The sequence below is a fragment of the Mobula birostris genome, chromosome 15 (assembly GCF_030028105.1).
Source record: "Mobula birostris isolate sMobBir1 chromosome 15, sMobBir1.hap1, whole genome shotgun sequence".
Classification (NCBI taxonomy): Eukaryota; Metazoa; Chordata; class Chondrichthyes; order Myliobatiformes; family Myliobatidae; genus Mobula; species Mobula birostris.
Window position 1 is genome coordinate 40593914 of NC_092384.1, and position 14484 is coordinate 40608397.

General features: G+C 41.7%; 2 protein-coding genes across 2 annotated transcripts in view; both read left to right on the forward strand.

Annotated features, from left to right (window-relative positions):
• Positions 1-7257, forward strand: part of itfg1 (integrin alpha FG-GAP repeat containing 1) — a 261975-nt gene extending 254718 nt beyond the window's left edge. Inside the window, exon 18 of the mRNA XM_072279638.1 lies at positions 6817-7257. Within this exon, the coding sequence (XP_072135739.1) occupies positions 6817-6876 (60 nt within the window). The 3' untranslated portion in view covers positions 6877-7257. The remainder of the gene's footprint in view (positions 1-6816) is intronic.
• Positions 7258-9738: 2481 nt separating this feature from the next.
• Positions 9739-14484, forward strand: part of LOC140210287 (neuropilin and tolloid-like protein 2) — a 44723-nt gene continuing 39977 nt past the window's right edge. The window contains exons 1-2 of the mRNA XM_072279165.1: positions 9739-10194; positions 14311-14364. Of these exons, the coding sequence (XP_072135266.1) occupies positions 10158-10194; positions 14311-14364 (91 nt within the window). The 5' untranslated portion in view covers positions 9739-10157. The remainder of the gene's footprint in view (positions 10195-14310; positions 14365-14484) is intronic.

Genomic DNA, 14484 nt, shown 5'->3' on the forward strand with positions numbered 1-14484 from the left:
ACCTACTGCTGTGTCTCTACGTATGTGTTTGTTCATCTTTCTGAAGTAATTTTCTATTTTAAGTGTGATGCATAGAATTGATGTAATGCTCTGCTGCTTTCAGTGCCTGGAATCCAATCTTATGAAGGTATTAAACACAGGCACCCCACAAGCTCAACTATCCAAATGAACTCTTATTAATCTGTGTTCAAAGTCATAAACTTGTCTAGACTTATATTTCACTAGTAGGGTATTAGAATTCACCCATGAGATTGTTCCAAGATCTAAGTCCATGCAGCAACATAGGCTGATTGTATTTGACATTCCTGCTCTCACAAACTTCAAATCAGTCAAAGTACCTCCTCCTGAGCCCACATTGAGTTTTGTCTTTGTGTATTGCCCAAGGAACTGATTGAAACCCCTTTACATTATCATTAGACATATCCATGTGGAATCACTATTTAGAAGAGGTACTGGGAACTATTAGTGTCAGTAAAACTGCATTTCGTTCTTCAGGGATAAAATGGGACATTTTTTCAAAATGGTTCATTGCTAGTCTGATGATGCAGTCTATTTTTCTGCACATCACACTGACAACACAGTGTAATCCCTCCAGAAGCAATGCCCTTCAGAACATTTAAAGAAATTCATATCTTCAAAACAATGAAGGCAGATGAATATTAAACTATTAGCTTTGGTGTTTCAACTAGTTAACAGACCTTATTTTCTCATAGGTTGAAGCAATGTGTCTTGTTTATTGATTTACAGTTTTTAGGAATCATACCTTTTGGGCAGTTTTAATTTTTTCTGTGATAGTTATTTGAAATGAAAATGATGATTGATTTAGTGCAACACTGTGTAGAACAGTCAGGAAAACGTTCTGGTTAGCAAAGTGATTAGTCCCAGCATAGCACAAGCAAGTGGGGACTGAGATTGGGCAAAGATTTATGTTGTTACTACTCCACCCAAATCATGCAGTACTTAATCCTCTCGCCAATCTGAAATGTATTCTTAAATTCATGAGTTCAGTGAACCCATATGAAATCAGCAGTGAAGGGAAGCATGTTCTGAACGGTTGAGAGTTTTTAAAGATGTATTGTTTTTTCACTGCTGCAACTTAAATTCTTCAAATAAATACTGATAGAGAGACAGATGAAGGGTGTGGTAAGCATGCTTACTTCACACAGAAGCTGGCTGTCTGGATCAGTTTTTGCCAGATCTATAATTACCAGAAGATCTTCAGAGATTTCATATCACAGAAAAAGCAATAGCCATGTTTTGTCACCTGCTGGAATCTGTCAAACAATCTCTGCCTCTGCTTCAGGTTCATTTCACCATCAGCAATATAATTATAATTCTCAGCGTAAAGACAAACTAAGCAAATTATTCACGTTCTCACTATCAAATGTGGAATTTTATTGAGAAAGTAACGTGCAGATATTTCAGCACTACAGTATTTCAAAGCACATAACTGTTACCATAAGCAGCCCTGAGGTTTGTTTCCTTGCGGGCATACTCAGTAAAATCCAAGAACCATAATGGAGTCAATGAAAGACTGCACCCAACAGGGCAGACAAACAACCAATGTGCAAAAGTCAACAAAATTGTGCAAATACAAAAGAAAAAAGAAATAATAATAAGTAAGTAAGTAATAAATACCAAGAACATGAGATGAAGAGTCCTTGGAAGTGAGTCCATAGGTTATGGGAACAGTTCAATGATGGGGCGAGTGAAGTGATCCACAGTGGTTCAAGAACCTGATGCTTCATGCATAATAACTGTTCCTGAACCTGGTGGTGTGAGTCCTGATGCTCCTATACCTTCTACCTGATGGCAGCAGTGAGAAGAGAGGATAATCTGGGTGAGGGAGTCCCTGATGATGGATGCTTCTTTCCTGCAAAAGCACTCTGTGTAGATGTGCTCAGTGGTATGGAAAGTTTTACCCGTGATGGACTGGGCTGTAACCACTACTTTTTGAAGGATTTCCTGTTAACAGGCATTGGTGTTTACATACCAGGCTATGATGCAGCTAGTCAATATACTCTTCACCACACATCTGTAAAAGTCTGTCAGATTTTTAGATGTCATGCCAAATCTTTGCAAACTCCTAAGTATGTAGAGCCACTGCCATGCTTTCTTCAAAATTGCACTTACATGCTGGGCCAGGACAGATGCTCTGCAATGATAGCACCAAGGAACTTAAAGCTGCTGACCCTCTCCACCTCTGATCCCCCAATGAGGACTAGCTCATGGACCTCCAGTTTCCTCCTCCTGAAGTCAATAATCAGCTCTTTGGTCTTGCTGACATTGAGTGAGATGTTGACTTCCTGAAGTCAAGGCTTTTTTTAAAATTTGGAACCCTTTAGGCCCATCACAGAAGCTGATATATTTCTTCCACATCATCATTACCAGGTGAGCTGCTAGTGAAAAGCAGAATCTTGCAAGTGTTTGTCCTTTCCTAGGCAGATCATTCCACTGTAGAGAAATTAGAATCAAGAGATTTGATTTTTGGACACTGCTTGTAATCCTAGAGTTCCAAGGTAGTTCACTGTTCTGGAGTGAATTGTGCAGTATGGCATATTGGTGAAGACATCCATTGCAAATAGATGGATCATGCTGTGCATAATATAATAATGCTACATCAATAATCTATGTCATTTTAGATCCTGATATTTAATCTGATATCCCATTCTAATTTAAAATGTCTGTAAATGTGGCCAGCACCATTCTTTATGTTCCCCCCTGTCTGGGTCCTTAACTAAATTTGGTTTACACATATAGGAATGCTTCACTCAGTGTGTAAAACATTCAAATTATGTGACAATCAGTATGTGGAAAGTGTAAGCTATGATCTGAGATTGTAGCAATTCTTCCAGTGCGAGAATGCAGTAAGAACAAGGATTTTTAAATTTCAGATTTATATAGAATATTGATAAGTTGTTGGTGTTGTTACGTTGAGCACAGCTTGAGCTCTCGTTGCAGTAAAATAAGGTATTTGAAGATTCATTCACTAGCCTTGACCACTCATGAGACTTTACTGAACCCCTTTTGACACAGCATCGCGATCTGCTGAGCTTTATTTCTTAAATTCGTAATGTGGTTCTCTGTGTCTACTACCATCGAAGCATGCATTTGAAAAATTTCGGGACCTGTGCAAATAGAAGACATCTCTGCTATCTTCCATCTTCTGTGCAATGTTTCCCTAAACCTTGGCACTTACTTGCTCTCACAACATCCCACACATCATTTTTTCTCAGGTAAAACATATTTGCTGAAAAACTGTCAGCATGCAGTCCCACTCCCTCTGAGAAGTGCACAATAGTTTTAACTAGAGCTTACCACCATTGTTGTATCCAGACATCCAGCTAATCAGTTAGTGCTGGCTGGGTAGTGAAATCATTGTAATGAGCACACAATGCCAAGCTGGTGTACTGCCTGCATTGCAATTGATCGACATGGGTTCATTGGCCGCGTACCTGCATCTATTTTCAGGAGCCATCAAAGTTTGCTTCTCAAGTCAAGCCAAGTCACTTTTTATTGTCATTTTGACCATAACTGCTGGTACAGTACACAGTAAAAACGAGACAACGTTTTTCAGGACCATGGTGCTACATGAAACAATACAAAAACTACACTGAACTACGTAAAGCAACACAAAAACTATGCTAGGCTACAGACCTACCCAGGACTGCGTAAAGTGCACAAAACAGTGCAGGCATTACAATAAATAATAAACAAGACAATATGCACAGTAGAGGGCAGTAGGTTGGTGTCAGTCCAGGCTCTGAGTGTTGAGGAGTCTGATGGCTTGGGGGAAGAAACTGTTACATAGTCTGGTCGAGAGAGCCCGAATACTTTGGTACCTTTTGCCAAATGGCAGGAGGGAGAAGAGTTTGTATGAGGGGTGCGTGGGGTCCTTTATAATGCTGTTTGCTGTACAGATGCAGCATGTGGTGTAAATGTCTGTAATGGCGGGAGAGAGACCCCGATGATCTTCTCAGCTGACCTCACTATCCGCTGCAGGGTCTTGTGATCCGAGACGGTGCAATTTCCGAACCAGGCAGTGATGCAGCTGCTCAGGATGCTCTCAATACAACCTTTGTAGAATGTGGTGAGGATGAGGGGTGGGAGATGGACTTTTCTCAGCCTTCGCAGAAAGTAGAGAAGCTGCTGGGCTTTCTTTCCTGTGGAGCTGGTGTTGAGGGACCAGGTGAGATTCTCCACCAGGTGAACACCAAGAAATGTGGTGCTCTTAACGATCTCTACGAAGGAGTCGTCGGTGTTCAGCGGAGAGTGATCGCTCCGTGTCCTCCTGAAATCAACAACCATCTCTTTTGTTCACATTCAGAGACAGGTTGTTGGCTCTGCACCAGTCCATTAGCCGCTGCACCTCTCCTCTGTGTGCTGAGCCATCATTCTTGCTGATGAGACCCACCATGGTCGTGTCATCGGCAAACTTGATGATGTGGTTTGAGCTGTGTGTTGCAGCACAGTCATGGGTCAGCAGAGTGAACAGCAGTGGACTGAGCACACAGCCCTGGGGGGGCCCCCGTGCTCAGTGTGATGGTGTTGGAGATGCTGCTTCCAATCCGGACTGACTGAGGTCTCCCAGTCAGTAAGTCTAGGATCCAGTTGCAGAGGGAGGTGTTCAGGCCCAGTAGGCTCAGCTTTCCAATCAGTTTCTGAGGAATGATTGTGTTGAATGCTGAACTGAAGTCTATGAACAGCAGTCGAATGTACCTGTCTTTTTTGTGTGCTTCCTTAGTTTAACGGACAAAGTAGTTAAGAAGAATACTTTGTGGAATTGGGGGCTTGTACGGTTCAGCGCTGCCTCATGACAGAAAATGGTGGCACATAAAATGAGGCTTGGCATAGAGGTCTTTGTGCAACACCCCCAATACTTGGTCAGATCTGGGACTTTATACGACACAGAGGTGTAGAGATTATCTTTCTCTCTGTTCTCCATGTCAAGGACTTTATTTTATGTCCTGGTGTAGTTAAGGGAGGCATCTCCAAGGCCTTTCCCCTTGTGAATTCTATTTGATGCTGTGTGTTGTTCTGCCAATAGCATTGAGATGTTGCAAATGAAGGAATACCAACAGTGACACCAAGTGTCGGTTGGTGAAGATAGATTTTAACAGAAGTTTACTTTGGCTCTGTCAGATTGCATGGGGATTGTGAGTGAACAGCCCTTTTCAAGTCCAGCCCCAAATTCTCAATTGGATTGAGGTCTGGACTCTGATTTAGCCACTCCAGGGCATTAAGTTTGTTGTTTTTAAGCCATTCCTGTGTAGCTTTGGCTTTATGCTTGGGGTTATTGTCTTGCAGGAAAACAAATCTCCTAACTTGCAGTTCTCTTGCAGACTGCACCAGGTTTTCCTCCAGGATTTCCCTGTATTTTGCTGCATTCATTTTACCCTCTACCTTCAGAAGCCTTCCAGGGCCAGCTGCAGTGAAGCATCCCCACAGCATCATGCAGCCACCACATTGCTTCGCGGTAGGGATGGTGTGTTTTTGATGATGTGCAGTGTTTAGTCTGATGGCCAAAAAGCTCAACTTTGCTTTCATCAGACTATAGAACCTTCCAGCTGACTTCGGAATCTCCCCCGTGCCTTCTGACAAACTAGCTGAGATTTCATGTGAAATTTTTTCAACAGTGGCTTTCTCTTTGCCAGTCTCTCATAAAGCTGCAACTGACGAAGCACCCATGGCACCAGTTGTTGTACGCGCAGTCTCTCCCATCTCAGCCACTGAAGCTTGTAACTCCTCCAAAGTTGTCATAGATCTCTTGGTGGCCTCCCTTACTAGTCCCCCCCTTGCATTGTCACTCAGTTTTTGAGGACGGCTTGCTCTCAGCAAATTTTTTCCATTTTCTTTCCATTTCTTGACGATTAACAATATACTCCAAGGGATATTCTCTGACTTGAAAATTTCCTTGTATCCATCTCCTGACTTGTGCTTTTCAATAACCTTTTCGCGGAGTTGCTTGGAGCGTTCTTTTGGAGTGAACCAGGATACTGACTCACCAGCAGTTGGACCTTCCAGATATAGGTGTATTTTTACTACAATCAATTGAAACACCTTGACTGCACACAGGTCTCCAAAAACAGATCGTCATTTAACTAATTATGTGACTTCTGAATCCAGTCGGCTGCACCAGTGATGCTTTGGTGTGTCATATTAAAGGGGATAAATACTTATGCAAACAATTATTTTGTGTTTTATACTTGTCATTAATTTAGATCACTTTATAGAGGTCTGTTTTCACTTTGACACAGTCGAATCTTTTTCTGTTGATCAGTGTCAAAAGAGCCAAATGACGTCCACTGTGATTCAAAGTAGTAAAACAATAAAACATTAAAACTTCCAAGAGGGTGAATACTTTCTATAGGCAGTGTACTTCCAGTCTGAATTGCCTTCATTGTCTTGGTTATCTAAATGAGCACCATCATGTTAGCCTTTTGAAGCACTTCTTGCTTAATATGACGGATTCTCCTCTGTGGAAAGATATTCTCCTGTGTTCAAGAGGACATTCTCCCTTTAATCCACGTGTAATCTCATTGCATTATCATTTAATGCTCTAGTTATTTTTTTAACTTGCATTTAGCTGTTAGAGATTTTGCAGAGAAAGACCAAAACCCTGTCTCCTTTCATGTATTCTCATTGTTTAATTACAGCACAGGTCTTTATTCAAAAATTTGCTTCAGCCTGGTTAAGTACCTACAGAGCAAGTTCAATCTAGGATTAAAAAAATAAGTTAGAGCAAACTATTATACTCATACTATGCTGTGTGATAAATGATATTTGTTTTTAATCATCATTTTCCTTTAATTCCAGAAAGCAGACGACCGGGAAAAGCGCCAGGAAGCACACAGATTCCATTTTGATGCCATGTGAAATACAATGGCTCCTGAGGAACAATTGTTACAATGCTAGATCTAAAATATTACTTCCAATCAGCAGTAAATGGTGAATGTTTAATGTTGAATTGTACATAGTTTAACTGCTTCCTCATTTTTATTAATTAAAATCATTTTTTCTGGTTTTCTGGGCAGGGGTTGCAAATAACTCAAGATGTATATTTTGGGAATTAAGAATAATTTAAAGCTAAATTATGCATTTTGTTGTAATACTGAATATTTGAAAATGTGTGTTTGTGTTGTTCGAATATGGTGAATTGTTCTGTTATTAATGTCTTCAAATGTTTACTTAAATGGTCTTTGTGGAATGCATGTTTATTAATTCTGGTTGCTAAAAATCATACATTAAACTTTAATGATTTAAAATAATTAATGTTTCAAATTCTTTTTTATACTACTGTAATACAACACTCAGACTGATACCTTTCTGTGAGACTGGATGACCCTTGAGTTCCACTAATTAAATACATACACTGCTAACTACTTTCTGGCAAGATCCATAACTTTAAATTATGCATGCATATGGATGGCTAACGTACTTCACAATAAATAGACAGCAGGTTGATTGAACCGCAAACAACAGGAATTCTGCAGATGCTGGAAATTCAAGCAACACACATAAAAGTTGCTGGTGAACGCAGCAGGTCAGGCAGCATCTCTAGGAAGAGGTGCAGTCGACGTTTCAGGCCGAGACCCTTCGTCAGGACTAACTGAAGGAAGAGTGAGTAAGGGATTTGAAAGTTGGAGGGGGAGGGGGAGATCCAAAAAGATAGGAGAAGACAGGAGGGGGAGGGATAGAGCCGAGAGCTGGACAGGTGATAGGCAAAAGGGATACGAGAGGATCATGGGACAGGAGGTCCGGGAAGAAAGACAAAGGGGGGGGGGGGGACCCAGAGGATGGGCAAGGGGTATATTCAGAGGGAGAAAAAGGAGAGTGAGAGAAAGAATGCGTGTATAAAAATAAGTAACAGATGGGGTACGAGGGGGAGGTGGGGCATTAGCGGAAGTTAGAGAAGTCGATGTTCATGCCATCAGGTTGGAGGCTACCCAGATGGAATATAAGGTGTTGTTCCTCCAACCTGAGTGTGGCTTCATCTTTACAGTAGAGGAGGCCGTGGATGTGACTACAACTAGTTTTATTTCAGCATTTTACAAAGCTTTTATAAAAAGCAATAAACCTGCATCCCTTGTTTCATTTGGTACCAACTGGTGTCCAAGTCTGTAACAATTTTGTACATTTCATTGACACGTTATACCTTTCTTCAAAAGACAAGTAATTTCTGCATAATTTCACTTTCTGAGGCAATCCTCCCCCAGCACATCCTAGGATTCAATCTGATTCAATCACTCTCCATTGCAGTTATACAAAAGAACTCAGTTGAAGTTAGTATAGGAAGGTAGCACAAAGAGAAAAGCCATGAGCTTATTAAATGTCAAAGCCAACACAGGAGCTGAATGAATTCGTCCTGCTATTTTTCATGTTATTTTCCTCTGAAACGGAGAGCAGACAGACAGTCACACGATATTCCAGGTGTCAGTTTATCGGGGCCCTACACAACTGGAGCAAGATACCTGTACTTTTCCTAATTGTTCACTGTTAACTTTCACTGATTCATGTAAATAAATTCCTTGATCCCTTTGGATACCTTTCAGTCTCTTATTTCTTAAAACTATCCTGCCTTTTGGGGGGTTTATGTACTAAAATGGACACTTTGGTGTTGATGGCCTTATGTTTGTTACACATTATATTCTGTTTGTCATGTTATCGCCATTTGCTTAACCCTTAGATTAATCTTGGAGTAGATTAAAAGGTCAGCACAACATTGTGGGCTGAAGGGCCTGTACTGTGCTCTATTGTTCTATGTTTATGCTGCTGAAGTCTCTCAGCGCCCCTCCCTCACCCTGTACAGCCACTTAGCTTCGTACCGTCAGCATACGTGTGTGTTACTACATTTGATTCTCATCCAAAGGATGTAAATTGTGGATAGCTTTAACCCCAGCAGCACCCCACTGCTCACAGCCTCCTAATACAAAGGTGTCCCATTTATTCTTGCACTTTTTGTTGATCGATTTTCAGTCCTTGTCCATATGTTGTCCCTAATGCCATGAGTCGTTTTAATAACCTCTTGTATGGTACTCTGTCGAAGTTCAAATTCATCACTCTTGTCTATTCTGCTTATTATAACCTCAAATATTCTAGCAGATTTATCTTTCACAAATCTGTAGTATATTAACATTTTTTTCTAAGGATCTATGTTGACACCTCAACATATAAATATACGGTAAAAATGAATGAACGGCATGTGTTTTTCAAGTACCTATCCTTCCCGATCAATAGTTTCTCTGAAAACACTTGGACACTCAACACTGCTCACTGTAAAGCAAAATCTAATGGATGCACTGATTTGTATATATTATATATCTGCCCCGCAAGATCCGCCAAATCACCACGGAGTTTAGAACTCTGAAATGTTTTAAATAATCTTCATTATTGTGACCCTCAAAACAATAGAGAACTTGTAGCGGCTTCATTAACGATCTGTTCTTGGTTGCTGCCGTCGTGTTTGAAGGTGTGTGTGTGGAATTGGAAACAGCAGGCTGCAGCTTGGTGTGTAATGTGGAGTTGGGTGCATGCGTACAAGCTGCTTGCTGAAGCACAGCACGTCGATCCGAAAATGAGACTCATTCATTCGCTAAACAGTTCTTCCATCCAGCTGGGAGCTGGAGTGGCTCTTGCAGGCTCTCTAAAGATCGATAGACCCTTCCTGCTGCTTTGCACCCTGGAACGGACTTTGGCATCTTCAGAACAATTCATATTTTCCTAGATGCCCTGTCCTGCGTTAAAAGCACTTGAAAAGTCATTGTAAAAATACAGCTACCGAACATTTCTGAAGGACTATCGCGGTCTCCGTGGAGGAATTACTCGAGGGACAAAAGATGGGACTAACCCAGTGTGGAAAGTTTGTTTTCCAGGAGAGAAGTCCATCCTCCAGCAGGGGAAAGGGATGGTTTGTGTAATGAACATCAAGAAATTGGATGTGAAATTGATCAATGAATGTAGGTAAGTATCGGGGGAGAAAAGCAACCGAATAGAAATCTGGTTTCCTTAATTCGGATAACGTGGATTCTTTGAGCACACAACGCCGACTAGGAAATGCTGTGAACCTAGCGACTGAGTCCACTGGGCTTTGCAGACTGCCTCCTCAATAGACCCGAAGAGGCATCGAGGAAAATCGGCATCTTCCTGATCGAGAGAGAATGGTGCTGGAAAGACGCTTTTTCCTCATGTTCAAAGGTGAGTCACAAATAAAACATAAAATAACGTCGCCATCTACAGGACTGTTGTGCTTCGTAAAACAACCAGTCTTGGCGAAAATAACAGCTCTTGAAAACTTGCCTGCCTTTCTGTTTCATTGTAAAAGCTTTTGTTTCAGTGCATTAGCGTTATTATTGGTTTTCCCACGGGCCGTGTATATCCGTTTTAAACTGACTGAGAACGAGTGTATTTCGGCTCGGTTGTGTTCAAACTATTTGAAACAAATCCATACAAGATCATGCCCGACATGGTTGTTTTCCCGAACGATTTAAACTCACAAGTTTGCACAAATATGTATAACGGTGTAGAAGCGTAAACATCAGAAAGCCTTTTAAATTCGATAAAACAATGCGGACACAGGGAAAATGAAGCGGATCATAAAATGGAGCGATTCGACCGCTCATGAGCAAAGATCTCGGTCCCACGGGGATGTAATTGTGGAACCGCCGGAGCTCAGATAATAGAGGTCTGGAAAAACATGGCAAAACGGGAGAGGCGAGTCCAAACGCGGCTGTCTTAATTAGTGGCGGATAAGATTGGAAAGGAACTGCCTGTATCTGTTACTGAAGATGAGTGAGGGTTTAAATGGAAACCGGCTGATGTTTCTTTCCCGATGTCTGCAGCTTTGCAGGAAGTGCTGAACAGCTCCACGTGGTGCTGCGGCTTGGTCCGACCACCTCGAGGACAGCGGGCCCAGCCTTCGATCCCTCCGCACGCTGCCCGCCGCAGCTTTCTCGCTCAATGTCTGCTCCCATCTGAAAAGCGCCGTCTTAACTATCTACTTTTCCCTGTCACCAACCCCATTCTCGTTCTACCGATATCAAATGTCTTCGTATACAACGAATTCAGAAAATTGTACGATCTATGCTATTGGAGCAGGTGTACTAGTAACGACGGAGAGCAGAAGGCGCTGAATTCACGCTCGACCTAACACCCTACGGCGTATTGCCGAGGATCAAATGCAATCGCTTACACTTCATTGGCAGCTTTTATGAACAAAATGTCAGAGGCGTTCACCACGATTTCTACATTAGTACTGCCTCATTTCTTGGCTGGATTAAATGGTCAATATTGGAGAATATTGCTGAGCACTAAACATAAAGCACGGTAACTCCCGCCATCGGCTCAAGTGTATTTTTTGCGCGGTCCCCGAACATTTTAAAAATGGACGAATGCACTTTCATGTTCTCCTTGGTAAATAATTAATGGATTGAATGTTACAGGCTTGAAGTCGCCCATATTAAAACTGGGCAAATTCCAAACGAAATAGACTCAAATTAGGGGAAATCAGTTGTTTTGGAAGTTGTTTCCTCATACGATCTCAGAAAATGTTTCCGAATCGTCAGGAAGGGCCATGAAGTCAACACTTCAGCCAGGAATCTCTGTGAATCTTGAGGAGTCGGTACTCCAAACGGTTGCCTAAGCTGAGTATATCCAAGGCTAGTAGTTCTAAAGGAATAAAGGGACCTGGGGACTGGCTAGGAAGTCATTTTGAGGTTGAGGGTGCTGCTGAATGTGGACGGTGCTCCCAGCGCCAGAGCCTGTATGGTCCTCTCCATCCTCATACTGTCCACAGCGTCCTCGCGTCCATTGGCTCCATTTGCACCGAACGTCTGCGCTTGCCTTGTGCAAGTCAATCAGTCGCTTAACATTGGAACAGATATAGTGCATTTCCCTCCGATTTATGCAGCGTCTACCTGCTGCCACGTAACATTCACCTCTGCCCGAAAATAGGGAACTTTTCCTGCTGACCCAGCTGCTCCCACCGGATTTCCAGCCAGATCCCAGGACAGCAGGGAATTGTGCAGTAAATTAGAATGTACTGATGATTTCATGTATTGGACACAAACTTTTAATACAGGCGAGCTGATGACTAATGAAGCTCACCACACAACGAAGTGTTCCTAATTCTGAAAACCACGCATCCAGCCCCGGTACAAACCAAGGCTTTCAACTTTAATGGAACAATCTCAGTTCCAATATCTCAAGAATGTAGCTAAATTTTATCATTTATTCAGAAAGTTCAGCCAGCTCTTTCAGTAAGATATTCCGTTTATGTATCGGAATTAAAGGCGTATTTAGCGGTGTCCAATCTGATATTTGGAACCAGCGAAGCTAGACCCAAGCATATCTATCCGTGCGAAAACGGGTAAATATTAATTTAAATTGACATTAAATATTTTAAGATCTTAATTATTGGAGGATCAAGTAGAATTTCTAAGTTGTCTGAACTTCGTTTCTGGTGTCATGGAGTCTGTTAATATAATTACATGCTCGCAATTATTCGCTGTTTATGCTGTAATATGCTTATTCTCTCGGACGTCTTATGAATCTCATGCTCTAAACATAACAATCGCGATTTTATTATTTGTGTCCGCAATTCTTTAAAATAGGTGTCAAATGGAAATCTGTGACACTGACAATTGGCTCTGATAAAATAAACCTTCGTTTATGGGGCAAATATGCAAAGACTTTTCTCATTATTCAACAGTGGTTTTATAATCTCCTTACAATGGTTTTAGAGTGTCTGATAATCTCTGTAATAATACTTGCCCCAATACATAATCCTTAACCAATCGTTTCATGCAGGAAATGTGGCCGGCCGCGCATTTGTCGTGTGGTAGCCACGTTAATCAGAACCACTTTATTGCCAGTATGTGAAACATATCAGAATTGAGTATGGTTCGATACCAAGCATTAAACACGAGACAATATCATAACATTCAACACAACAGCAACCAACAATTTACTAGACAATAGTGCAAACGGCCAAGAGCAATCAGCAATTAGCGGAACGATCACACGTGCAAACGTCAATAATCAAATTTAAATAAATATGCACATATGAACATTCTCAATAGTTATCAACAGATAAAAAAAGAAGAGCAGGAAAGGCCATTTAATGGATGTGTGCAGGGAGGGTTTGCTGAGAAGCTGGAAAGCTACATATGTGCAGCCCTGGTGGTGACGGACTCCCAGATGGCAATTTGGTGAATAGGTGACTGCTAGGGTAGGTGGGGTCAGCAGTAATGTTTTTTTTCCCAGTTCTCTTCTTCGCTCTGGCAATGAACAGGTCATTCAATGTCAGCAGCTGACGGACCATGAATGATCTTCCCCGCGAAGTGGACCGTTCGCAGCATCCTAGACTTGGGGGGTGGGGGGCGGGGAGCGGGAAACCAAAAGGTGATAGAGGTGGTCACAACACTGAGTAAAAATTCGGCAGGATACCTCCTGAGATGTTGAATTTCCTAAGGTGGCGTGGGAAGGCCAATCTCTGCTGGGCTTTCCCAGTGACGAGTGTAACATGTTTCTCCCACTTCAATGTATTGGTAATTGGAATTTGAATGACTCGACCACAGCCTGACCATTCATTTCCAAGCAGGGGGCAGGTGGGGGCGGCGGAATTATTTAAGCACCTATCGATCATCCATTGAAAACGTTCTCTAACTATACCGTATTTAGTTCCTCACCATAATTCCAACTATTTCCTGAAAAAAAAGTTGGGGTCCAGACAATGGCACGGTTTCTAATTGCACCTTATTGAAGAAGCGAGATAAACCTCCCTCTTGGCTGACACAGAATCCTAATTTTAAGAATTCTTACAGACACTCAATTATAAAACTACTATTTGACCAAACATAACCTCTTTTTCTTACACCCTAGATAAGAAATAAAATCACGTTAAGTTGTTCAGTGCATGCAGTGAGTTCAGGGAGACATTGTATAAGTATCCCGGGGCTGACTACTTCACCACCGGTTCCAGGCACAATGTAGGACATACTTATCGACGGCAAGAGGCAAACTACCCTGAAACATTTTCCCGCAACCCTTCTTATTTACTGCTGAGGAAGAGTACTTTATAAGAGTACCTTTACTGCTGTACGGCGTATCTAGAGCACAGATCCTGCATGTTAGATTTCTTCTTTGTTTAATATTTATTGGGAATACTTTATGCAATAAATACCTTATTTTGTATCCCATGTTTTCAAATTTAAGATTAAACTTCATATTCTCTGTAAATTCTGCCCAGTTTTCTACGTTTGAGTGGCAGTGTTATGTGACATCCACACACTGAAACCTAATTCTCTTTTCCAGTGTGGTCGATCATTGTTCTCACTGGAGGGATCGCTTCTATACAAAAGGCAGAAGGTGAGTTTCTAATTCTGTTTTTTTGCTGGTAATTCACTTGATCGCATTCATCTGGTTAGAATCCTTTGGCGAGTATACCGGCGGCCACCTGATTAATAAAGGGCAAAATAAGAGCGCCTC